Source organism: Orbilia oligospora (assembly GCF_000225545.1).
Source record: "Orbilia oligospora ATCC 24927 unplaced genomic scaffold scaffold00054, whole genome shotgun sequence".
In the NCBI taxonomy this organism is placed as follows: Eukaryota; Fungi; Ascomycota; class Orbiliomycetes; order Orbiliales; family Orbiliaceae; genus Orbilia; species Orbilia oligospora.
The window spans coordinates 1,371,237-1,396,373 of NW_011645611.1; the positions used below are offsets into that span (position 1 = coordinate 1,371,237).

The window sequence follows — 25,137 nt, forward strand, 5'->3', positions numbered from 1 at the left end:
CTGCATGCATAACAACATAACAAACTTAATGGGTCCAAACAATCTCTCCGATCATGATGTCTAGCGAAATCGAATTCACTTGGTGTGGTAACAAAACGTCTTTTTTTTCTTTTATCATTCTCTATCTTTTTTTGTTCCTTTCATTTTTTATTGCAAGCTGCAAATCATTTGAAGTTTTTAATAGTTTGGGTATAACTTGTTTTTTTTATCATCATGCATTCGTTCTTGGGATCTGAAATCTTTTTGTCCGCGCTTTTTTCTGAAAGAAAGTCATGTAAAGCATATTGTATTCTTTCTCTCTCACTCGCATTGTGTTTTTACATCACTCACTCACTCACTCATCATCGTAATGGCCTTCGTTTATTGCTTCAACTTTTCCTTACTTACATCTCCACCATCAACGTCGCCCCGAGGCCGAATTATCCCTTTCGAAATGGATAAAATAGAAGAGAACAGCCCCCTTTCCTAGCAAAGCGCAAATATCAATTGCCCGCCTCATCTCTCTTATCTCCCTTGTCAGATATCAAAACAGAAAATAGCTAGGTAGAAAAGATAGCTACAAAGGGAAATAAAAAACCAAAAAACTCCAAAGCATGCCTCCTCCTCCTCCTCCTCCTCTTCTTGTTCATTGTAATGCCCCCGTAGTTATCTTTTAATATAATTACCTTTTCTTTTTGGAAGTATCACAGCTAATGACCCCCCTACAAACTCCCACCCGACAGACCATCACACATTTCCTTATATTGTCATATCTGTCTTTTTGTTAATTTTCTATTATTTTCTTTATTCCGAAAGTTCGTGTACGGAACTCGCCAGCGAGTTTTCCGCCTTTTTTTTTCTTTTTTCCTTTTACTTTCATGTAGTAATAATATTTAGTCCAGAGATCTTTTTACTTATTATTATTGTTTTTTTAATTAATGAAAAACCTTTCGCCTTAAAACCAAGGTTGTGCAAACTGTAAATTTGTGATATGCTTCCTTCTCTTTCTTTTTTTCTTCTTCTCTCAAGTAAAATAATATATAATGCATGGCAACGGAAAAATAAGAACAAAGGTAATGTTTTATGGAAATCCCCGGTGTAATGTGATTCAACGGTTACACGGTTCCTGCAATATGTAAGTTCGTTACGACCCGCGCGACGGGGCAAAAGAAAATGATCGGTTGGAAAACCGGTCGATAAACCCTCTCGAAGTCGAACGCCTCTAAGCTGGTGTCTAGGAGGGATCGATACGGGCTAGTTATTCTGGAGAGTTCCGAACGGGTGCACAGACGAAAGGACGGAGACACTATATGCTGGTATCCGTGGATACCCAAGTATATATTTTCCAGCCCCCTTGCCTTCCCATGTTGGTAAATTTCCCGGGAATTCCCCCAGCCTCAGTTATAAACGTTAGATTCTATTTACTGACTGACTCAATTGCTGAACGTATGTGCTGATCACTCTTTGGCCCCCACCCTTTTCTGGATCGTCGCCATTTTTATATTCGTCGTTATTATTACTGTATGTATATACTACTGGTTGGGTGTTTATCTATGATGAGTACAAGCACGGGTGCTACTAGAGTATAATCGTCCCTGCTCCTCCTATAATGTACACATCATGATTTCGATAGCGGCGACGGCGGTTGGTACCCCCGTTTCACAAGAAAATCATGAAGACCTTTCTCGAAACCCGAGAACTGTATAACATTGAAATTCAGATATCAGCCATCTTGTATTCATCACATTATAAAATTACCGCCAGCCCCCCGAAATAATAACGGGCTTCACATAAAAATCAAAAACAAAAGAAAAATCACCTTGCAGCAGCTGAGAAAACATCGGAGAAGAATACAATAATTTAAAGCATAAGAGAAAAGGGATTACAAAGGGGACACTTACAGCACTAGAATACTTGACATCTACGCCATCTCGAACCCACACACCCCAAGCGCCCATCATGTTGGCCATCATGACATCGGTGAACAAACGATCTCCAACAACGGCGATTTGGGAAGGTGATTCTAGTTGAACGTCTGGACAGGCGCGCAGATATGCTAGGATTTCGTCCAGACAACCTGGCTTTTTAACATTGTGGCGGAGAACTGGTATTGAAAGAGTTTGTGATAGAAGAGCCGCCTTTTTTTCTCATATAAGCATATATTTATTTGTATCAGAGTTGTGGCGTTGATGTTAGTTATAAGTGATATTTTTGTTTGTTAGAAAAGTTGGGAAGGGTTGTGAAAATGTTGATTATAAAGGGCTCTTTTACCTCTTTACCGTCTTTGTCGTCCTGGGTGCCCGAGGAATTGGAGACTATCAGGAGACGGTTCCCTGGGTAGGCTGCTTTGAGGGCTTCGAATTTGTCCTGATTGTTTGTGAAGCAATATGTTAATATCCTTGATCACAACCATGGTATCAAATGCATAGATTTTATAAACTTATATGAATTCAGAAAGTCACATAATCGAAATGGAAATCGAACCTTGTAAGGCCCGTAAACCTCTAGTGCATAATTCTCGGATATGCAATTATCTTTATCCAATATCACAGCTCTGATTTCCGACTTTTGCCCGGGAAACCTCAAGGGCACAGGTAAATGTGCAAAAGTCGGGATGACCATATGAGGTAAACATAATGATGGATCATAAAGGACCCGTAGGGCGTTAAATGTGGCGGACAAATTACCGCCTATCATTGCGCCACTCACACGCACTCACACGCACGCGAGCTAGATTGCTCTTTTGTGACGGGAGTGTATCAAGATGGTTTCGAAACAGAGTGGGTTTTGTTGAATGTAAATAAGAAAAAAGTCGAGATGTTGGATTTTGTGTAGTTTGCTTTCTTCGGATTAAGGAAAGGCCAAGAGCTAAGGATGGGTTAACATTCGGTGTATACGTAAACCGGAAGGCTGCCGGGTACCTACCTTCCTTGCGGGCTTGTCTTGCCTTGTCTTTGTTTGCCCGAATGGACCGTACATGTAAGTAAGTAAGTACGTGAGCTATTCTTGTCTTGTCTTGATTGAATTTGAAGTTCTTGTCAATGTTACTACCAACATGACAGCCAAGTGATTTTTATATGTCGGGCCAGATCGCATGATACGGTTGGTCGGAGTATCTCAGCTCTCCTGTCTTTGACCCCCAACACTCGAACTGTGGTCTCATCTCATCGCCATCGATTAATTAAATTTAATTCTCTCGATCTTTTTTCCTTTAAAAAAAAAGTTCCTTTGAAGCGATAAACAAAAGGCTTTCGTTTTATTCTGGTGCTTATTTTATTTTAATTTAATTTATTTGGATGTTTTTTTGAGCTTAGCTGTGCTAAAATCGGGGTTTTTACGTTACGCATTTCGCCTTCTCCAAAAAGCGCGGGTCCTGTCGAGTTCTATCAACGGTCAACGTCACCTCTCCAAATCCCTCCTAGCTCCCGCAGCTGGTCCGAAAAACCCTCGCACCGGCCATATATCATCCCTCAAACCCTTCCCTCCTACCTCTCTACCTTTTCCTCCTGATCTCATACCACGATGAGGTCTTCAAATTCAATAATATTAACAGTCCTGCTGTTATTCGCGGCGCTAGTTAGAGCTGCCGAATATGCCCTCGTATGTCCTCCCTCCGAGGCTTCGTAAGCTCTGTTTTACCTGCTCCAGCGCATCCCCAACCGCTGTCGCATCGTGTTCTCAGGACTATATCTAATCCAATTGTTCTATTCAATAGCATAATACCGACGACGACCGACAGCGATGTTCGGGAATGTACGGACCTGGTGCTTGGGGTGGGAAGGTGGCGCCGTATATCCTAGTCAAGTTCGTTGGAGATAAACCGGAAACACCAGAAGAAGAGAAGGATTTCGAGGACTGGGCAGTTAGTATGTTTATTACCAGACTCAAAAGAGAGAAGGGATGCCGCAAGAGTTAGAACGCGTTTTATTGACTCGGAGTTTATAGGTCTTTTAATATTTGAATATAAGGATGAGCACCTGATCGGTGTGGAAGGCCGCGATGAGAAAGGAGAAGTAACTGTAAGTCAAAGCACCCCCCGATAGCCTGCTCGTAATATTTCAGGCTAGCTAACACGATGTTCCCTTCTAGCCTATTGTAACCTGCTCCGATGAAGCTATCAAAAACAAATACTGCAAGCAATCCCAGCTCGGCCAATTCATTCTCGACCCTAAAGCCAACAAGACCGCCCAGACCCAGATGCTCACCACCACTGTTAAGCTCAAGGGTGGCCAGCCGATAAAGTACGATATCAAAAAGACCGGGTTCTACTGTGTAGCTACTTGGGGTTATGCTGCGAGACATTACACTGGAGTCGTGGAATTTAGGAATGCCTACGGAGAGTTGCCAGCATCGCAGATCCCCAAACTACCATTCTACGGAGGGATTACTATTATCTATGCGCTGATTGGAGTATTTTGGGGATTTTTGTACGTGCAGCATAGGAGGGATATCTGTAAGCACTCGCAATCAGGGTTGGGTTGGCTGGATTGGATGTCGATGATGTACTAATTGGGTGTGAACAGTGCCGGTTCAAAACTACATTACGGCGATCATCATCTTCCTGATAATCGAGATGTTGATGACCTGGGGATTCTATGGTACGAACGGCAATTCTATTGCACATCGAGCTTTTATTAATTATTTTTTTTATAGATTACATGAACATTCACGGCTCTAACATTGTCTCAAAGGTGTTCATGGTCATCGTGGCGGTCCTCAATGCTGGAAGAAACTCCTTTTCTTTCTTCTTGCTGTTGATTGTGTGCATGGGGTATGGTGTCGTCAAGCCATCACTCGGCAGCCTCATGTGGTACTGCAGAGCCCTTGCTCTAGCTCACTTCATCTTTGGTGTCATCTACTCCGTCGCCTCCCTTGCCATTGTCAGCCCCGAAACCGCCGGCCCTCTCGTCCTCTTCGTCATCCTCCCCCTCGCAGCTACTCTTACCGCCTTCTACGTCTGGACCCTCAATTCCCTCAACTTGACGATGAAAGAACTTCTCGACCGCAAGCAAAACGTCAAAGCCCTGATGTACCGCCGCCTCTGGTGGGTTCTTCTCGGCAGCATCATTGTCATCTTTGGATTCTTCTTCATCAATTCGTTGACGTTCGCTGGCACCGGATCCCCAGACTTTGTTCCGACTCACTGGCAAACACGTTGGTTCGTGCTTGATGGATGGTTAAATTTGGTTTATCTTGTTGATTTGGCTGTTATTGCGTTCTTGTGGAGGCCGACATTGAATAACAGACGCTTTGCAATGTCTGATGAGGTTAGTTGCACTATTTGCAAGGGTGAAAGAGATGGCAGTAATGCTAGCTCTAATACCCAATTTCAGAACCGCGCAGGGTATCATTTGGATCGTTGTTCAAGAATTCTAACGAAATATTATTTTTTTTGCTATATAGATTGCCCAAGACGACGACGGATTTGAGATTGCATCCCTTGCAGGATCCGACGAGGAGGAACATATTGGCAATGAACCACCACCGCATACTCACCAGCCGTTGCCAAGGGACTCCTTCGACCAACCTAGACATTCCGGAGAAGGGGAGGCGATCTTCTCGGTAGGGGATGATTTGGATAAGTGGTCGGATGACGAGTCGAGGAGTTCCGAAGACGGAGAAAGCAAGAAGCTCGCCAAGGGTAAAGGTAAAGATAAATGATCTAGCTCCATGAAAAAGAAATAAAGGAAGAACTTTTGGAAAGTAATGCTGTTTGATATCTTTTATCGAAGAGGGTGGTACCGGCAGGAGGTATGACAAAAAAAAAGAAACTGGTTATTTTCGACAAAATACCTAATTCATAGACATCATTTCATGCGGGGTTTCTCTTTGGTTTCTCTTCGGTTTCTCTTTTCGTTCAAATTTTTTTTTTGAGGGCTTACGCTTGTTTCTTCTATTCGGCTGGCTTGCAGTGATGGATGGATGACTATGCGATGCTGGTGGGAGAAGTTTGCGACTTTCGTATATCATTTTGGGGGGGGGTGTGCATTTCCTTATGGATATCTTGTATGGGGATCTCTTTGTTCTTCTCCACTTCTTTATGTTTTACTCACGTTTGGATTCCGAAAAACTTTTTTTTTTTTTTGGCGATGAGCATGTATTTTAGGTATGCGTACAAAATAATGAAAAACGAGGACTCGATATGCAATTTCTGGATGATGGTTTTGACGTAAGCGCTGGTAGGACGAGACAACCCTGCAGCTCTGATCGACCACCTTTTAGCTCGATCGGACCAATGCACGAAAAGAACACACGAAGCAACACATACACCACCCTTTTTTTTTTACTTGCATGACCAATCGGTACGGTGAGCTGGTGGACAGCCCTCAAAAAGACCGGATGGAGGAGGATTGCAAAGCACTTGGATGATTACATTGATCCACCCCCCCCTTAGATTTGAATTATTTATATAATTCCCATTACTGTCCCTTCTCTCTTAGCTTCAAATCTACGACATTGCCTACATTCCATTCTAATATATCTTACCAACGTTCTCTTAATCTTGTCGCCATAGTATATAATATTACATAATTACATATCTATACTTCCTCCTCTACAATGTTACTTAGATACTTTTCACTGTTTCCTGTTTTTTTTGAGAGCTATTGTATACAAGTTCGACCTTGTTGACACTACGCAATTTCTCGGTCCAGGAGATATCGACAATACACACAAGAAGATAAAGGCTTTGTTGGGTGGAATAGACAAAACCCGGTACCGTTGATGGCTGGCATCTCTAACGAAATTTATCTTAGTTTTCCGTCACTCACATCCTTTGTTTCTTCCTTCCTTTCATTTAGGCTTGCTATTTGTCTGTTTTTTGAAGAAAAAATACCCAGATGCTCAACCACCATCCCTTGTTTAATATTATATTATCAGCTAACAGTGTTCCATTGGTCGTCAGCTGGGCCCAGACCTATCTGTACTTTTCTTTTATCACAGTTTCGTATGCCCCGGCGCATTGCTACCCTTATTTTGTTGCGATTGTGTTCAATAGCAGGTCTATAATGCATCCTGAGTGGTTACTGCAATACAAGACTAGTGTTTGGAATAAACCGAACGTATTCAATATATTAAAAACTAAAAGTGAACTATCGCCACCTATTAATAACAGTCATTTCACCCCTCCACCAAAATATCCGTCCCCTTCTTCATCTTTCCAACCAGACTCCTAGCAATAGCCAACAAATGTACCTTTGGCCCCGCATCATCGTCTCTGATTCTATTCTCCTCCACGAGCCATTCCAATCTCTTCACCACACTACCATTGGTAGTCACAATAGTAATCCCCATCTCCCAAGCCGTAAACAACGAACTCCTGTTCACAACCGACAACTCCGGCCCAATCTTTGCGGCAACGGGGTTATGAGACATGATTTGAGATTCCAGGGAATCGACTACTGTGATCGGAAGGTTTAGAGTTCTTGGAACTTGGTGTCTGGAGAGAGATTGAAGAGTCGAAATGAGGGAGGTACGGGTGCGGCCGTCGGGGAGGACAGGTTCACCTTCCTCAGTGAAAGTGATACCTGTATCCTTATTACCACCGTTGGTGATATTAGGACCCGACTTCGAAGGCGACTTCGAAGGCAAAGGATGTCTCCAATCCCTCCCAGTACCACCCCAAACCAATGCATTGGCCCTCACTTTCTCATTCTCGCTCCCCACAATGTCTACGATCTCTTTAAACCGTTTATAAGCATCAAAAGTACAAACCATCTCCCTCCCCTCGATACTAGGAAAAATCCAATGCGGCAACAACGGTTCTTCGTTTTCCGCACGAACTTGTTGGAGGATATGACGGTGAAAGATTGGTTGTTCAGCTACCGACTCATGAGAGAGATCTGAAACTAATGCTAGTAGGATTGTACAATCCAGAAGGATCTTGGGTGTGATGAGGGTTATCGGATCGGAGGTTATGGAGAGACTTGTTAATGCCGCCTCTGCGACGGACTCTGGTGATGTTTGTGTGGATGAAGAAGAAGAGGCAAGTGGTGGGTGGTTCGGATGGAGAGATTGAGAGCGGTTTGTTATTGTGTTTCCGTAGTTATCTGTCAAAGTTGATTCGTCTCCTGGAGGAGGTGTAGGGCTGATAATATTACTATTTGAAGTCTGAACCCTAGCGCCCGTTGAGAGGATTGCAGTTATTAGGGTGTGGATGGCTGATCCCAGTTGAGGGTTCTGAGGATCGTAATGGATGTTTGGGAGGACGATGGTGATTTCTGGATGGAGGTATTGGACTCTTGTCTGCTGAGCCGCAAGAACCATTGATCTGGCGGATTTGACGAGTGAGAAGGCGTCTGAATCGTGTTGGAACTCGAGGATGGTTTGGTTAATATCTTTTCCTCCATTCTCTTCGTGATCGAGCTTATCACCATTTTCAGATTGCCCATCTTCGTCGTCGTCTTCATCTTTAAAACCTTCGGCCTCCCACCTCGCCTTCGCAAATTCTGTCTCCAATCTTTTCTCCGACAGACCTGCGACTTTGATCCATTCCAATCCGTTTTGTGCAATAATATCAACCTGCACTGGAGTTTTCTTCCTTTTCAATTCCTTCTTTTCTTTACCACGGAGTTTTGCAGCATTATCAGTTGGATGGTCGAAAAGCTGGACAGTCCGGAAGATTACTTGTAGCCCGCTACACGTCTTTGCGATGGACCAGACTGATTCTAGGAATTTTAGGTTGGAAGAGCGAAGGGAATGCTGGGTTTTTGGGGTTGGAGGAGAATATGATAGCTATTACATATACAAAATATCGACGTATTAGTATGTATTTATTTATAAGTGGAAAAAGAAGAAGATAAAAGAGCAAAAGGAAAGGAAAACATACATTCTCCAAAAGTCTCTGCTCAACCAGGATGGCATTTTTAAAATGACGAAGTTCGATGGGTAGATTACCCTTCTTCGAACGTTGCTTTGGCGGAAGTCTTTGGAGCAACTTCTTTTCCAGAAGTGTTATCTCATCCGAGACTTTTAGACAGCGGGTTAATAGCTCATCTGCTAGCGGATTTGGGATTTTTGAGGCTGAATTTGAAGTTGGAGATGATGGCGAAGAAGGCGAGGACGGGATGTCATCACAAGATATGATTTTGGGAATGGCTGTGGTGTTGACCTGTGTGGTATTTTTTCGGTTAGCTTGCTGGCGTGCGGGACCAGGGTTGAGCGGTCAATGACATACCTCCATCTTTTTCGATGATAAAAAAATACTTTATCTACCAATTGGATGATAATATGTAGACAAGTAGCTATTATAGATAGATAAATAGAAAAGAGGGAAAGACAGAGAGCTAGATGGAAGCTCCTTATTTATATAAAATAACCTCCCTTATATTTTTAGCAGAGCGTGCAATTTAAATATAACGGCGAGAGAGCGTGGAGGTGCAGGGAAGATGGTAGGTGTATGAAGGATCTGCCAAACGGCATTTTATATCTGTTCTCGGCTCAACTAAGTAGCTACTCGCTCGACTTCCCATCTCCCCCCCGAACCCACAATCACCTAACTACCACCTTCGGATTATTCCAAATAGCAACCAACCTCATCGATACCCCGCCAGTGCGCCTCCCTCCCTGCTCTCAACCACTATCCCGACCCATCCAGAGATACTCAAATCGCGTCTAGAGCGCCGACGTGGCCACAATGGTCCTCGTCAAAACCCCCCTCGACTTCATCGAGCGTTCGGTCCAGCTGTTACAGGCACATCCAGCTACCGTATATACCCCCCCCGCCTACCATTGCTATAGCACCGCTTTGCTAACCAATACCACAGACAAGAATAACAACAACCTACAACATCTCACCAGCCCCGACAACCCCCTCCCGCCGTCCAAAACCCACATCATCTAAATCCACCACCACCACCGCCACACAAACAGAAGAAAAACCAAAACTCCCCCGCGGGACATTAACTCTGAAAACTTACGACCCAATCTCCGGCTCCCTTATAAAACTCCGTACCGACAAAATCGCAGATGTTGGAAGAATTGTTACGGGTTTACATAGGCTGGCTAGGTCTATGGCTGGGTTGAAAGATTTGGGAAGCGGTGAAGTCACTGCTGCTGCTGCTACGGCTGGAGGTACGGCAGAAACGGCAGGTCCGAGTGTGACTAAAGATGCGGTTGCGGGTGCAGTTGCAGCGACCGAGGGTGGAGAGGCTGCGGCTGGAGGGTCGAAAGGTGGAAAGAAGAAGAATAAGAAGAAGAAATGAAGGGATGTATAGCTCGGGGTGGGGGTATTGTGGGGCTTACATGTATGTATGTATATAGGGTGGATGATAGAGGTAAGATAATATATGAATTGATATCATTACTGCTAGCAATCTTGGAACAGGTGTTATTGCCTGTTGTAGAATATATCAAGCTCATGTCACGCACCTACCATCAATGGCCTCTAGCTTTGAGTTCAATGAGGTTCACCGAACTAAAGATGGAATTCCCTTCCTAGACATCTATTTGGGTCAACAGTATTTAATAAATTCAATGTCGAAGGCACAATTACGAAATAATCAAATGTCAAAATTGACTTTCAAAATCTTGTTAATATGGAATATGAATATGAACTATTCTTTTCTTTTTTTTGTAACTATCCTAGTAGTATATTTTTCTCGCACCGGTGTGGAGAGAGTTCTTCGATAACGAAAGTACAATGTGCCATGCATGAATTATGTTATACAATAGCTGTGGGGACTTGTATCCCATCTTTCAAAAGCGTGCCTATTAGCACGCCTTTATAATGTAAAAAGTAAGAAAAAAGACTCCAAAGAAACAGACAGTAAAAACAAACGCCAATGCACTCCTTACCACCATAGCCATAGCGACATACAAAACATTAATATTTACCGTGGCATAGAAAAAGCCAGCCCCGTTTATCTTGCCATTTATTTATTCAACCAAAGCAATTCGCTCAAAATCAAAACATTACCCTTATTTTATTCAAATCCCGAGGGGAAAGCACAGCGCCGTACAGAGTAGAAACGATTAGAAGTCATCGTCGAAGGAGATACCAGCCATGTTGGTATTCTGTGGCTCGCTAGCAGTATTGGGAGAGGCAGATGAGGAGAGTGGAGATGTGGTTTCAGCCTTCTGCTGAGTCTTGGCCATGACACCGGCCTTCTGGTAGTCGCTGACACGCTTCTCGAAGAAGTTGGTCTTGCCAGCAAGGGAGATGGTCTCCATGAAGTCGAAGGGGTTGGTGGAGTGGTAGACCTTGGGGTTACCAAGAGCGATAAGAAGTCTGTCGGCGACGAACTCAATATATTGCTTCATCAACTTAGCATTGATACCAAGAAGTGGGCAAGGAAGAGCTTCGGTCAAGAATTCTTGCTCAATGGTAACAGCTTCGGTGATTACAGCTTCAACATCGGCCTTGGATGGTCGGTTGTTCAAGTGGCTGAACAAGAGGCAAGCAAAGTCGGTGTGGAGACCCTCATCACGGGAGATGAGTTCGTTGGAGAAAGTGAGACCGGGCATGAGACCACGCTTCTTGAGCCAGAAGATGGCGGCAAAGGAACCAGAGAAGAAGATACCCTCAACGGCGGCGAAGGCGACAAGACGCTGGGCGAATGTGGACTGTTCGTCTTCGATCCATCGGATAGCCCAGTCGGCCTTCTTCTTGATGCATGGGATGGTATCGATGGCGTCAAAGAGGTAAGTTCGCTGGCTGCTATCTTTGATGTAGGTGTCGATAAGGAGAGAGTAAGTCTCGGAGTGGATGTTCTCCATCATGATCTGGAAACCGTAGAAGCATCGAGCTTCTGGGATCTGAACCTCATTGCTGAATCGCTGGACAAGGTTTTCGTTGACAATACCGTCGGAAGCAGCGAAGAAGGCGAGAACGTGGGAGATGAAGTAACGCTCATCGTCGTTGAGACGGTTGTGCCAGTCGTGAAGGTCCTTGCTGAGATCGATTTCCTCAGCGGTCCAGAAGGAAGCCTCAGCCTTCTTGTACATTTGCCAGACCTATATGGAAAATTCAATTAGTATTCCGGATTAGGAAGTGTGATTGGATTTTGGGACTAACCTCATGGTAGTTAATAGGGAAGAGGACAAATCTCTTCTTGTTCTCGACGAGGAGAGGTTCGTCGGCTTCCTCTGGCTTGAGGTTGTTGAAGGCTGGAGCATCAGGTGTTGGTTCAACCTTGACGACGGCCTTAGCTTCAACAGGCTTGATGTTCTCGACACCCTCTTTCATCTTGAGGTTATTGAAGGCGGCGATGGCCTTTCGTGTTTCGGTCATGAAGTCAGACATTGTGAATGATGTGAAGTTATAGAAAAAGCTTGATCAACAAGGAGAGGTATGAAGTGGTGATGATGATGATAATGCTGATAAGATGCAAGAACTGATGATGATAGTGGGTGATGATAAGAATTAATCAATATGGTTTCCGTTAATGGAGATGTGATTGATGCTTGAGGTCTGCTGATGATGAGAGAAGAGAAAGAAATTTCGTGAACAGAAGTCGAGAGGATGAAGTCTCTTTTATGTATCAAAAGCTCTGCCAAAGCTATTTGTTTTCGTTCACGAAAAAGTCTGCGTTGGACTGAGTTTTAGCTTCAAAAACCATGTCAACCAGGCTGGGAAGACGCGACTTGGGGCAACGCGAATGGTTGGAATCCCTTCCTTGAAGACGCGTCACAACGGAAATTGAATGGGGCTGCTGCCATCGCGACCGGAGTTCTTTGTGGTGTTAGTGAGCTATTCAACAGGGGGCTGACGCCATCACACAGTGGAGTACATAAAAAGGGCAGGCCCCAGCGCCCAGTTGCCACTCGGATTGGTTGGAGTTTGTTAGCGTACGACTCATCAGATCAGATAAATCTTATCAGATCACGCACCTGCAAGGGGCAACTGGACCTGCCAATCAAACACGCTGCATGGACCCCCTAAATTCACTTTACGCGACTGATACTACAATAAACACCGCGTCCACGCAAAGTTTCTTAAGTAACTCTTGGTAACGATTACTAACAGTTTGTCAGGGAGGAAAAAAACAGTGATCCGATCCGCTCGAGGTGTGGAATGACCTTCTTCCACCTCGGTCACGTGATCGACCCTTTTCGTGATTCCATACAACTTCTCGTGACGTGACTGCTCTCAATCAATTGAGAAGAAATTGAAAGGCGGCTTGTGATCCGGACCTGGTCCCTTTGTGACATATAACCCCCAGTTAAGATTTATCTTCATTTTCGATTACCTATCTGCGGCTGCTTGTCTATTATAAGGCCCTATATGCTGCCGGCCTTCCGCAGCTATGGCTCTTGCTTAGGGACGTCAACGTGTCGTATGGAGGGAGACATAGCTTATCACCTGACCAATGAATGATATTAGGATACACCTTCATAATATACAGTGGAAAGATGCAATGGTCTATGAGCTCAACTAAAAGATAGACTTGTGAATTATTCATTAGCACAGCGAACTTGGGAGCCTACCCACAAGGCAGGTGAAATCAACTGGGTATCCAGGTTCTTGCGATATAACGCCCTAGATTGAACTACATACCTTTCACATACATGGTCCTAAAAGGATGCCGTTTATACAGTTAAGTACTTCAATCCGTTTATACACAGGTTTACTCCAGCCACTTTCCCCAGCCACACCGCCCCTGGATTCTCTTTATGTTAGAAATATCCAACAGCCGCAACGCATCTTGGGCAATATCATATATTACGAGATCGGCCTGCGCCATAAACCTAATAAGAACAAATATAAACCTCAGAAAGCATTCCTGATAGACATTTCGCTCTGAAAATGCAGTGCCCCTTTTAAGCACTTACTGAAGTGTAGTTTCTGATGGCAATGATAGGTGTATTATAGCCTCAGTTTATTTCTTCAAGCAGGCGTCTTGATTACAATATTGACATCCGAATCGATCGATATCACGGGCCCGCCCAGGGTCAATTAACGCTGTAATTACCTACTTAGGTAGTATGCATGTGCGTATATATATTTACTATGTTCGATTCCATGGGTCCAAGAGGGGTTAACCCCGATACTATATCGGCCACTCACCTAGTACCGATTCAGCTCTTAAGCCAATACTTGTTTGGGCCTTTTTGATTGTGGGTCGTTTAATTATAAGCCTGTAAACTCCTTCTTAGCCATACGGTAAGGATACTAACTTATCTATTGTAAAGCTTGGTATTCGATTCGGTGGAGTTCAAATTGCGCAATTATATATATAACCGTATGAGCCGGTTAGAATGAGCAGCAGCAACCCTACCTCAAAACTCCAAAGCTGCAGTTACGGGGCCCGGGATTGATATCATAATATCAATTGGATTTCCAAAAATTTAATAGCGTAGCTTGAGATTACGATGTGGTGGTAAGGGAAAAATTTTCAGTTCCTGTCCAAAAGTAGCATTGTAATTGACCCCTCGACTTTTAACGCCATGATAAATTCCACCTTGTCCGAACACACCCCCTTCCACCAAAACAAAAAAATCGAATCAATCGCTTTTACAATACCTATAGACAGAATTAAAAAAAGAATTATGAAACCTAACAAAATATGAGATAATAAAAAACCGCACATGCAATTAAAATAAAACAGACTAGTGGAAAAACAAAAAGAAAGAAAGAAAAAAAAAAAACGAAAGCAAAATATGAAGCACTGATTTCAGTGCTCGCTCCCATAATCCATTAATATATGTGCGTGCGCGTAATGAGTGAAAGTATGTGCAAAGAATACATCACCATGAGTCCTTACTTCCTCGTTGTCGGAGGTGAACTCGGCGTGGCAGTCTGATACTTCATCTTCTCACTCTTCCCGTGCAAATCCGCCTTCTGCTCCTTCGTCAACTTCTCGTCATCTGATCCGTCCTCTATTGTCATTTCATCAACTTTCAAGCCCGGGTTGAGGGGCTTGTTCTCGTCATAGTCGATTTCTTTGACGACACCCAAACCTTTTGTTCGGCCTTCTCGGAATAGAAGTTTGTCACCTGGAAGGATATATTCCCTATATGACCGGTCAGCCAAAGATCAGGAACTAAGAGTGAGGAAAGAAGATGGTTAAAAAACTTACGGTCTCTGGACGAACTTAAATGCAACTAATGCTCGATCACCAGTTCGCACGGTTTCTATCAAATATCATTAGCTTGCTTTCTTTAGGGGACGCACACATGTAATTTGATACATACCACGATCGAGGTCAATGATACTACAAGTCTGCGAAACCGGCCCAACATGCAACATGGCCTGGTAGCGTTTCCTGATAGTCGTAGCGTGACTTAAGATCATCACCTCAGCGACAAACTGTCTAGAAGCTTTTGGTGGTGGGTCATCCGTCTTCGGGAGGACCACCATGCCTTTCCTGACATCACGTCGTCGTACCCGCCTCAAAGCGAATGAAGCACTCTGTCCAGCCGTGACAAGTGGAACACTTATTCGTTTCCTCTCGATAGATCGAATTTGTGTCGAGATGAAATTCCCTAGGCTGTCTGGTCCAATCAAAATAGGATCCCCGGTATGAATAATGCCGCTTTTGACGACACCAGACACGACGGTTCCAACGAACGGCACTGAGAAAGTGTCATTAACGTAGAACTCGAATGGTGCGTTTTGGTCGAATTGTCCGTGGTAGGGGAGGATATTCAAAAAAGTTCTGACAAAATCCAATCCTTCACCCGTGACGTTCGAAACTTGGAAGATAGGGCAAATCCTATCGCTGACGAAGTGAGTAGCGGTAGAGATAGCCTCATCTTTCGACTTGATGAAGATGGGGATTTTACGGGCACCGCCGGACTTGAGGATTTTAGTGATCTGGTTGACGGTCTGGGCGAGAATGTTTGGTGGAGTCATGTCAATTTTGGTGATGACTACCATGATGGGGACGTTCAAAGCGACGGCGATACCCAAGTGCTCTTTACTCATTCCGATCAAACCGTTATTGGCTGCCACCATGAGCAAGCAGTAGTCCGGGGAGGTTCCTAGAAGACCGAAGACTGTAGTTCGTAGGTACTTCTCGTGTCCAGCAAGATCGGTGAAGGCGATGACTTTGGCCTGTGTAAGTAATTAGCCTTCTCATCCGCCATATCTAAACAACCGGTCTGAGATCCATACGGATTTCTTTCCTATTTCTTCCCAAGTCAACTTCCTGCCAGCCTGACTTGTTACAATCTGAGACTGAGAATCGAATCCCATAATCTCCATTCCAACACTGGAAGTTCTTCCGCTCTCGATTTCGTGCTTGTGTCGGAACAGGTTAACTCGAGCCTTCCCACGTCCATCATCAAGCTGTCCCTTGACCAGAACACCCAACATTGTGGATTTTCCAGCATCGACTAGACAACCACCAGTCAGAAACCTCTGCCCAAGTCCACTAGATATTTTTCCAAAATCAAAAAAATCCACTCACCATTCCCAACAACAGCCACTCTAATCTCCAACAGCTCTTCCATACTTTTCGGAACAATTCTGACCATCAATTTACTCCTAGCTCCCTTCCCATCACCTGGAACCTCCTCAGCCTTCTCATCAACATTTGCTGTCTGCAAAACCGCACACTGGGCGCTCAGTCCTCCCAAACACCCTACAACATTCTCATAGGCTTTCTCATACTCTTCCTTCGAAAACCCCATTGAATCTCCATTATCCTCATATCCAACTTCAAACAACGCCTCTCCCCTTCCTTCCTCCAATCGTCTTCTTAACAAACCATCAAGTCCTGGTTCGTTCCCCAACAGCTGATCTCGAAGCTTCACTCTAGGACCGTCGTCAGTGTTAAGACCTAGGTCATCGATGAAACTTAATTCGTCAACCGCTTCCTCTAGTGACTTGTTTGTACCCGTGGAAGTGAGCTTCGGTGGGGCAGTTCCAGCGGGTTTGGAAGTTGAGCCGGCTCGGGTGCGATGTCGGGCTGCTGCTTGATTGGCGACGTGCTCGACAAAGTCGCTAAGGGCGTTGCCGGCAGCGCCGCGAGATGGGCCTGACATCTGTGGCTACTTCCTCGTGTCTCTTTTAGAAAGCGGATTCTTCCTGTTCGCAAGCTCCCGAGAGCAGTTTCCGTGGGATTTTTTGCTTGATAAATAGATAAATAGATAACTGAGTAGGTTGTTTTTTGTTGACAGAGACAGTTCAGCAGTGAGCGTGATGGCTTCTTTGTGGACAGAGTAGGTTGTTTTTGTAGAAAAGTAATATATGCTAGCTCGCTGGTTAAAAGCGCAATGCGAAAGCCTCAACGTTTTAATCGGTGCCGGTTCGACGTGTTAAAATCGTGACGGGAAACCAGCAGGAGACGATTCATTGGCCGGTTTCCAATGCAATGCTAGACCCACAATGAATTAGGCTGACTTGAAGCTAGCTCGAGGAAAGAGCTTTGTTAGCTGGATATATTCCGGGACAAATGCAATGGGGAGTTAGAGAGGAATACCAATGTCAATCAGCGAATGTTGGAAGCAACAGCTATAGCTATGAGCGTATATAGGCAAGAACTTAAGATATATACTTATATAAGTAGTACATATACCCAAGCTGTGATGTCGTTGTGAATTGCAATGCAATGGGGGGAGGTGGAGGTGACGAGAATGGGGTTTTTATGGGCACAGGGAGCAGCAGCAACAGCTGGGGAACAAGCTCTGGCTGACTGGTCTGCTCCGTTTGCTTGACTCATCTGATACGGTCATCGATTTCCAGGCGTAGCGGGTGCCCAACACAATTTGGGGCATGGGGGCCAGCCCGTTTACGTTAACATCCAACAGCTGACTTCAACACCACTACTATACTACCGGTACCATAATCATTAGGTTTCTTCTAACTACCTAGCTTCAAATCGTGTGTATTATTTAATGTGAAGGATCAGCTTTTGGGAAATATGCATGGTCCCTGAACTGGGGATAGTCTCTAGAATCTACCTGGAACAGGTTCATTATGCGCGTTAACGTCAAATTTGATCAAATGGCTTCCGGGGATAAGCGAAAGCTGATGGCAATACAAAAGTGCAAGTGCGATTGAGGCATTTCGATTTATCGTCCGAACTACAATTGACAACGGTATTTGTCATTGAAAGATCCATAGCATGACCACCAATTGGATTCTATGTCACCAACCCAAGTGATAGAGGGTAGAAGAGATATTCTCCTTTGTACATTCTGTTTCATTGTTTAAGCTGAGGGGGATATAAAGTAACTACTATACACAAGAAATATAAAATAGTAAAGGTTATAAAAAGAGAGTATCTATATGCACAATTGAAAGAAGAAAAAAGGGAAAGGGAGAGAGTTATCATGAGTTAAAGTAGAGAGTTTCTCAATCGATACTGTAGGTGCGGCGATAGACTCCTTCCTCTTCATCCTTCTCGCCCCCCTTCTCATTCATTTTTCTCTCTTTTTTCTTCGAAAGCTTTTGGTCGTTATGGGTAGATGGGGTGGGTTTCCTTCCCGCACTCAAATATTCACAATGAAAACTAGTGGAGATTCCTCTTTCCCTATTCTTCCTCTATTTTCATAAATAGCTAATCGCTTTACAAGATCTGGGTAACCAGACCTGTGGCGACTGTCCTTCCACCCTCACCTATAGATTTAGTTAGTTCGCTGTTGTTGTTCCGATGACTCAGATTGTTATATATAGATGAAGTTGGGTTACTCACGGATGTTGAAACGAAGACCAGGCTCAATGGCCATTGGAACGTGCAAATCAGCAACCATCTCAATATTGTCACCAGGCATGACCATCTTTCCATCGGCGTCCTCGGTTCCAGGAGGGAACTGAAGACCGACAGCAACATCTGCGGAAAAAGTTACAACATTAGTCTTTTCGCTTACCACAACCCAATAATTCTGCTAGGAAAGACGTATAAAACTTACCAGCAGTTCGGATGTACATCTGCGGCCTGTAGTGATTTCCGAATCCAGTGTGTCGTCCACCTTCCTCCTTGCTCAAAACGTACATCGAGCACATGAACTTGTTGGCTGCCTTGATAGTTCCTGGCTTAGCAATAACCATCCCCCTCTTGACATCCTCCCTCTTAACACCACGGAGCAACAATCCAGAGTTATCACCAGCTTGTGCAGAATCCAACTCCTTCTTGAAAGTCTCCATACCGGTAACAGTAGTCTTGATAGGTTCCTTCTGCATACCGACAAGTTCGACTTCCTCTCCCTTCTTCAACTGACCACGGTCAACTCTTCCGGTAGCCACAGTTCCACGTCCAGAAATGGAGAAAACATCTTCAACGGAAAGAAGGAAAGGCTTGTCGAGGTCACGTTCGGGAGTTGGGATCCAGGTGTCAACGGCTTCCATCAATTGACCGATTCTGGATTCACCAATATCGGGCTTTGTACCGTTGAGAGCGCAGAGAGCGGAACCCATGATGATAGGAGTCTCATCGCCGTCAAAACCGTAAGTACCGAGGAGTTCACGCATTTCCATTTCGACGAGTTCCAACATTTCGGGGTCTTCTACGGCATCGATTTTGTTGACGAAGACGACGATCTTTTGGACACCAACTTGACGGGCGAGGAGAAGATGTTCTCGGGTTTGAGGCCTAAGAGGGAAAGGCAAAGAATCCCATGTTAGTATAAACCCGACAGATGCATATCTTTTTTCCTCCTGAAGGGTATGTTGTTTTCAATCACATACATCTGACCATCGGAAGCGGCAACGACAATAATAGCACCATCCATACTCGCGGCACCAGTAATCATGTTCTTGATGTAATCGGCGTGACCGGGACAGTCGACGTGGGAGTAATGGCGAGAAGGAGTTTCGTATTCCAAATGTGCAGTCGAGATTGTGATACCACGGGCCTTTTCTTCGGGTGCTTTATCGATCGAGGCATAATCCAAGAAATTGGCGAGACCTTTGCTGGCCTGAACTTTTGTGATGGCAGCTGTCAAAGTTGTCTAAATTTCCATATAAAATAATAAGTTATGAAAGTTCCCAGAAAATAATATATCCTATAAGATTCTCGAAGTTTACCTTTCCGTGATCGACGTGTCCAATGGTACCTATGTTGAAAAATCATGGTTAGAAACCAACCCCCACCAAGTGCCCCGCGATGTTACGAAGAGAGAAAAAAAATTCAACACCCACCGATGTTAACGTGCGGCTTCTTTCTCTCGAAAGTAGCCATCTGTCTGATATTCCCATAAACATTCTGAACACCACTGCTACCCCTTCCGGGCCTCACAGCGCTAGTAATGAATGGCGATAGTGTGGCTCCATTCTGTCGAATCGAAGACTGTGCGGACTGACGGAGTCCTCGAAGGACAGCGCCGGCGAGTTTCCACGAGGCCATTGGAAGAGGAAAAAAAGAGGGGAGATTTCCTTTTTTTGGTCTTTGCTAACTACTCAATAGATTACAAAGGATGTGAAGCCCAGCCGTGAGTGTCGGGGGGAAGAATTGGGTAACAAGTTTTGAAGGGAAAGGAAAAAAAAACAATACGAGGTGAGGTCGAAGGAGAACGGCGTTTGCGGCTCTTATTTTGGGGTCATGGAAAAATTTCATAGGCGAGATTTTGATAGTGCGAGGTTTGTACCACAACGCCGATAATTATCACGTGACACCACGTTCCCGTATATCTTAATAAAATCCGAAGCATACTGGTCTTCACGGTAGAAATAAACTAAAACAAAGATACCAGACATTCATGAATTCAATAGTTCCCCAGTTCCACCTCTTTAGTTTAATTTTAATTAAAAAGGGCATAATATAATGTTGACATATGTTGCAATTGGGATGCTGTATCACTAAGTAAATTTCAAAGCGTTTTAATACAAGACCTGGCCAGCTGCTAGGCTAGTATACTAGTATTGAACTCGCACCGTCTTAAGTTACCGCCAGACCATACTACATAAGTATTAAAGTTAGCTAATACAATCTATGTACACCAGCACCCACATGGTATGTAGGATATATATCCCGTATCGAAATGATATAATATACTATGTGATGGCCCCGGCCGGCGCGAGCGCCACAGTTGCACGGCATCGCATCGAGGAGATCCATGAGCCGATGAACTGAAACTGATAAAGGTATATAAGCCAATCACGCAACATCTGATAATGCATTCCGTACGCTGCAGGCCCGCAGGGTTTCAAAGAGTAAACGTCTAATCTGACTTCTAGGTAAACTACGCTCTCCCTGGCTACTCACCCCGATCTCCGATCTCCATGATATCCATCTCGACATACCGAGGAATGTATGCATGGACGTATAGTAAAATAACACCATACCAAACCTCGGCTCAAGAGGGTGTCCCGAATGAGCGATTGGTTTCTGGTCGTTAAATCTCACAGATCGGTTCTATATATATCGATCGCTAGTAGAGGAAATACGAAAGAAGAAAAAAACTGTTTCTTGACTTTAAGTTCGGATTCCCCTCACGTTGCATGGTGCATATTGGGTACATAGATATCATGCAAGGTGCACGAGCGGAGCTTGGGAAGCGGAACAGATGAACAGGCCGCGCAGGCGAAGGCAGACCTCTAACTGGCCAGCTGGGGAATATCTCCTGCGAGCGGGCAGAAACTCTCAGTCTCTTGACAGACAACCGTCAGATCCTAGACTAAGCCTGTGCGAAGGGGGGGGGGGGGGGAACAGAATGTTGATTCTGACTCAATCGAACCGAGCGTGTCAGTTCCGTAACCAAAACTGGATGCTAGTAATGCGGCAGGCCCACATGCCATAAGATCTTAAGACGAAATCAACGCATTATCAAATATCAAAATCTTCATGATGTTAACATATGTACTCCGGGCGAGATAAAGATATCATTCCCGCAACTTATGGTAAAATATTTGGAACTAAAAATATATGACACATTCATGGTATTCATAAAGGGGGTATTTTTGAATGATTAAAATAAAATAATTTGTTCCTAGAATTTGATATAATTAAGTAGCTGCTTTTTTGTGTGAAAAACGGCAGCTCTGCACATATTATGACCATCCAAAGCCGGGTCCCGAAAGACTTCCCGTCCCAGCCCTTACAGGTGGATGGCCGTTTCCTCCTAAGTTGCTTATGCAGGACGTTCAAGGCACATAAGAAAGGGACCTAGCCAAGTTCAAGGGAAAAAACCCTCTCGCGATCGTGAAATTGCGCAAGACGGCAGGCGATAGCAAATAGATTAAAGTTCAAGCCTCTATAGTTAGACTTCTCGCCATATGGTTCCCAACATTGTTTCCGACAAAGCAAGGACGAAACCGAGCATGGCATGTAAAGCATTCCAGGTGCCGCCTCGGAAGAAGGAAGCCGGGTGACGGGGTGAGGTGATTGGCAGACAAATTTAAAGGGTGCGCTGGCATGAGGGATCGAAAGGATACCGATGAAAACGGGATCTTACGAGAATGAAGGACATGAATCAATCTTTCGCCAAGGCAGAGGTGAGCGTCCCCCTCGAGAAGATTCGAAAATATCTTCTGAGTCTAGGGAGGGGGCTTATGCAAAGTAAGGTTAATGTGTCGATCAAGGATAGGTTAAAAAAGTACATATGTCAGCAGAAATCAAATCGGTTGGGTCTGGGGGCTGGAAGCCTGGGGGGAAGTATTTTTCCGGGTCAATGCTCTATCCGTAACAAAACGAAAAAAGAAGCACTGAGGGCTATGACAGCATCCCGCTGGCGATTTGTTTCGTCTCCTGCCCAAAGGGTGGGTGCAAAGTGGAGCGTATGACGCTGTAGGTTGAATTCCTAGTTTGTTGGAACCAGGTATCGCACATGGGAAAGAGGATATTGTTTGATCTCATTCGTCAGCCCTAATGAGAATTGCATTAATGCGAGCCCTCTTTTCCATATAACGGCCGGTTGACGGGATATATTAAAAAGGCTATTATGGGGCCAGGTGATATTGCGTCAAAGATCATGGCCCAGAAAGACCAGAGATGAGAAAAGATTATCGGAAAGCCCCGAGCTTGGTTGGTCAAGGTGTGGCAAAAAGGGAAGGGAAAAAAAAAAAAGGAAAGAAGGTTCGAGGAAGCTTAGGAAGGAAGGAGAAAGGTCTTCCAGTGCCGCGGGATTTCGAGGGTTTCAAGATACCAGATGCCAGCCCAAGCCGACTCGATCGAGCTTGAGAGTCGTGTAGACATGCATCGTATTTACAGCGGATTCACAAGTGGATGCAAGCGGTCAAAGCAAGGAATCTTGGGGGGGACTGTGGCTATGTTAGTAAATCCGTGGGTAGCAGCAAGAAGAAGAAGAGGATGATACTGTGTATACTAGCGATGTATGTGCGGATGTACATACAAAGTAGGAGTACCCTTGGAGGCAGGCAGAATTCCTTCTAGTGCAGAGGCAAAATACAATTGAATGTTCGATCAGCGTTGAAAACCCAGATCCTGTTTTCCACCAGGCGAGGTGCCAGTTCTTATAAGCGAGAGCACTGGCCGATGCCCCGCGTCATAGCCGATGGGGTGACCCCTGCCAGTACTTCTGAAATCTACCAGCATATTGACTAAATGCATGTACCCTCTGTGCGTGTGCTCAACATCCATCCAGACATCCATCATCCAGACATCCATCCATACCTTCTCAATACACTACTATGTACATACCTACTTCTGACTGTGACTGTGGAAGTACATCCATCCATCCCATCCAACCAATACATGGCCTGGACTCAATCAGCCTAGATATGGCCGTATGTAGACCGGAAATTCCATGCTTGACAGGAACCGTTCCATATTCAGCCAGACGCCCAAATGATTGGAATATCAATGATGTCAGGGAAGCCTCCTGACCGGATACCGGTGCGACTTCTGGCAAATGTGTAGCCACACCTTGGTACGACCATCTTCTCGCGCGAGGTCTAAATTGCTTTCAAACCACGCAAGCAGCCATCAAGGCCCGTTTCCCGGATCATCTCGCCTGCCCAATCAAATCCAACCTCCAGCCACATTAGCTCTGGAACTCAACAGGTTTTAGTTTTACTTCGGGCTATCGACGGGACTGTGATGGAAAAACCTTGAAAGTGGTTTCCCACTCGCAATTGGGGGGAATTTCGCATGGTCATTGCTTTTTGGGCAGATTTTCGCATGAGATTTTCTTTTTCCCACCACGCCAGCGCTCGATCTTTCGATCTTTTCGATCCCGGCCAAATATCCAAGGAAACAACCATATGTAACGCCCTCAAAGGTCTCCGTCTGTGCTTTCTATTTGTTTCCTATGCGCGTGTGTGCTACTTGCTGGTTCATTTTGTATATATAAACTCTGTATGCCGTGCATTTTTAATTCTTAACTATCCACCTCAAGTCTGCAGAGAAAGGAATAGAAGACTCAAAGGGAAGAAAGAAAGAAAGAAAGAAAGAAAGAAAGGTTTCGATAAGGCAATCAATCAACCAATCAATCAATCAATCAACCCTCAATCTGCGCTCGCTCGCTTGCTTGCTTGCTTTACTTGCTTGCTCAACGTTCACGTCGTTTCGGAATTGATACACCACAGCGCCTTGCCAACGTCGGAATAGATATCAAGGCCATATCGTCTGAGAACAGCATCATATCTATCTCTAACTACAAAAGGCTTGCCGGTTGCCGACAATAGACTCCAACAGGCAATACTTACCTTGTTCACTGAAGATCCTGACGTTTGTTTGTGCCTCGATCGCCAGTATTTCGCGCCGGGGTGTTCTCACAGACGTATTTATACCAGCCGGATCCATCAACATTCATCAATTTATTCCAGACGACTCTTGTTCTAACAAAGAACTTCATTCATCCAAATCAAATCGAGAGAAAAAGGCGGGTTTCAAAAATAAAATATAAAAAAAAGAATAAAAGGAAGACACTTTATTCCAAGTTGTTAACTCCGACAAACAAAGCCGATTAGAAGGGTTTGTTCGAAAAGAGGAAGTAGCGGAAGCTATTTGGACGTTTGCGAATTACATTTTCATTCCACCCCGGAACAAGCCGTACGAAGACAGTAAAACAGTCGACGGTCTCTTTCGAAGTCCGTTATTGATATTTTTTAAGAGTGTTTAAACAAAAGAAGACTCAAAGGCGGGCTGCCTAGCAGCTTAGACCTGATCCGATCCACACCGTTGCATCGGTCATCTAACGTCAACTAATATTCATCACCAAGTACCCGTTTTTTTCGTGACGGTATCCACAGTGCCGCCGGAACTTGGGTCTACCCGCCAGCGAAGACATCCATCGATGGCTTGAGAGTTAATTCCAAAAGAAAAATTCGCTCTCAATTGCAAGTTGACCAACCCGAATCCAACGTAAGTCCACGCT

General features: G+C 44.6%; 7 protein-coding genes across 7 annotated transcripts; 2 read left to right on the forward strand and 5 right to left on the reverse strand.

Moving 5' to 3' along the window:
* Positions 1–1,597: 1,597 nt before the first annotated feature.
* AOL_s00054g427 (uncharacterized protein) lies at positions 1,598–2,676 on the reverse strand (the record flags this gene model as incomplete). The annotated part of the gene is made up of 4 exons (XM_011121743.1): positions 1,598–1,678; positions 1,881–2,117; positions 2,251–2,346; positions 2,464–2,676. The coding sequence occupies 4 exons, from the start codon at positions 2,674–2,676 to the stop codon at positions 1,598–1,600; spliced, it is 627 nt and encodes a 208-aa protein (XP_011120045.1).
* An 825-nt stretch (positions 2,677–3,501) lies between these two features.
* Positions 3,502–5,640, forward strand: AOL_s00054g428 (uncharacterized protein; the record flags this gene model as incomplete). The annotated part of the gene is made up of 7 exons (XM_011121744.1): positions 3,502–3,579; positions 3,695–3,845; positions 3,925–3,998; positions 4,069–4,432; positions 4,503–4,577; positions 4,633–5,246; positions 5,383–5,640. The coding sequence occupies 7 exons, from the start codon at positions 3,502–3,504 to the stop codon at positions 5,638–5,640; spliced, it is 1,614 nt and encodes a 537-aa protein (XP_011120046.1).
* Positions 5,641–7,098: 1,458 nt separating this feature from the next.
* AOL_s00054g429 (uncharacterized protein) lies at positions 7,099–9,160 on the reverse strand (the record flags this gene model as incomplete). Its single annotated transcript, XM_011121745.1, has 3 exons — positions 7,099–8,712; positions 8,807–9,088; positions 9,155–9,160. The coding sequence occupies 3 exons, from the start codon at positions 9,158–9,160 to the stop codon at positions 7,099–7,101; spliced, it is 1,902 nt and encodes a 633-aa protein (XP_011120047.1).
* A 453-nt stretch (positions 9,161–9,613) lies between these two features.
* Positions 9,614–10,181, forward strand: AOL_s00054g430 (uncharacterized protein; the record flags this gene model as incomplete). Its single annotated transcript, XM_011121746.1, has 2 exons — positions 9,614–9,685; positions 9,744–10,181. 2 exons carry the CDS (start codon positions 9,614–9,616, stop codon positions 10,179–10,181), a joined length of 510 nt encoding a protein of 169 aa, XP_011120048.1.
* Positions 10,182–10,950: 769 nt separating this feature from the next.
* On the reverse strand, positions 10,951–12,220 carry AOL_s00054g431 (uncharacterized protein; the record flags this gene model as incomplete). Its single annotated transcript, XM_011121747.1, has 2 exons — positions 10,951–11,931; positions 11,993–12,220. 2 exons carry the CDS (start codon positions 12,218–12,220, stop codon positions 10,951–10,953), a joined length of 1,209 nt encoding a protein of 402 aa, XP_011120049.1.
* Positions 12,221–14,677: 2,457 nt separating this feature from the next.
* On the reverse strand, positions 14,678–16,905 carry AOL_s00054g432 (uncharacterized protein; the record flags this gene model as incomplete). The annotated part of the gene is made up of 5 exons (XM_011121748.1): positions 14,678–14,930; positions 14,997–15,051; positions 15,112–15,973; positions 16,034–16,254; positions 16,329–16,905. The coding sequence occupies 5 exons, from the start codon at positions 16,903–16,905 to the stop codon at positions 14,678–14,680; spliced, it is 1,968 nt and encodes a 655-aa protein (XP_011120050.1).
* A 1,526-nt stretch (positions 16,906–18,431) lies between these two features.
* Positions 18,432–20,207, reverse strand: AOL_s00054g433 (uncharacterized protein; the record flags this gene model as incomplete). Its single annotated transcript, XM_011121749.1, has 6 exons — positions 18,432–18,481; positions 18,558–18,695; positions 18,775–19,454; positions 19,550–19,812; positions 19,889–19,917; positions 20,003–20,207. 6 exons carry the CDS (start codon positions 20,205–20,207, stop codon positions 18,432–18,434), a joined length of 1,365 nt encoding a protein of 454 aa, XP_011120051.1.
* Between the last annotated feature and the right edge of the window lie 4,930 nt (positions 20,208–25,137).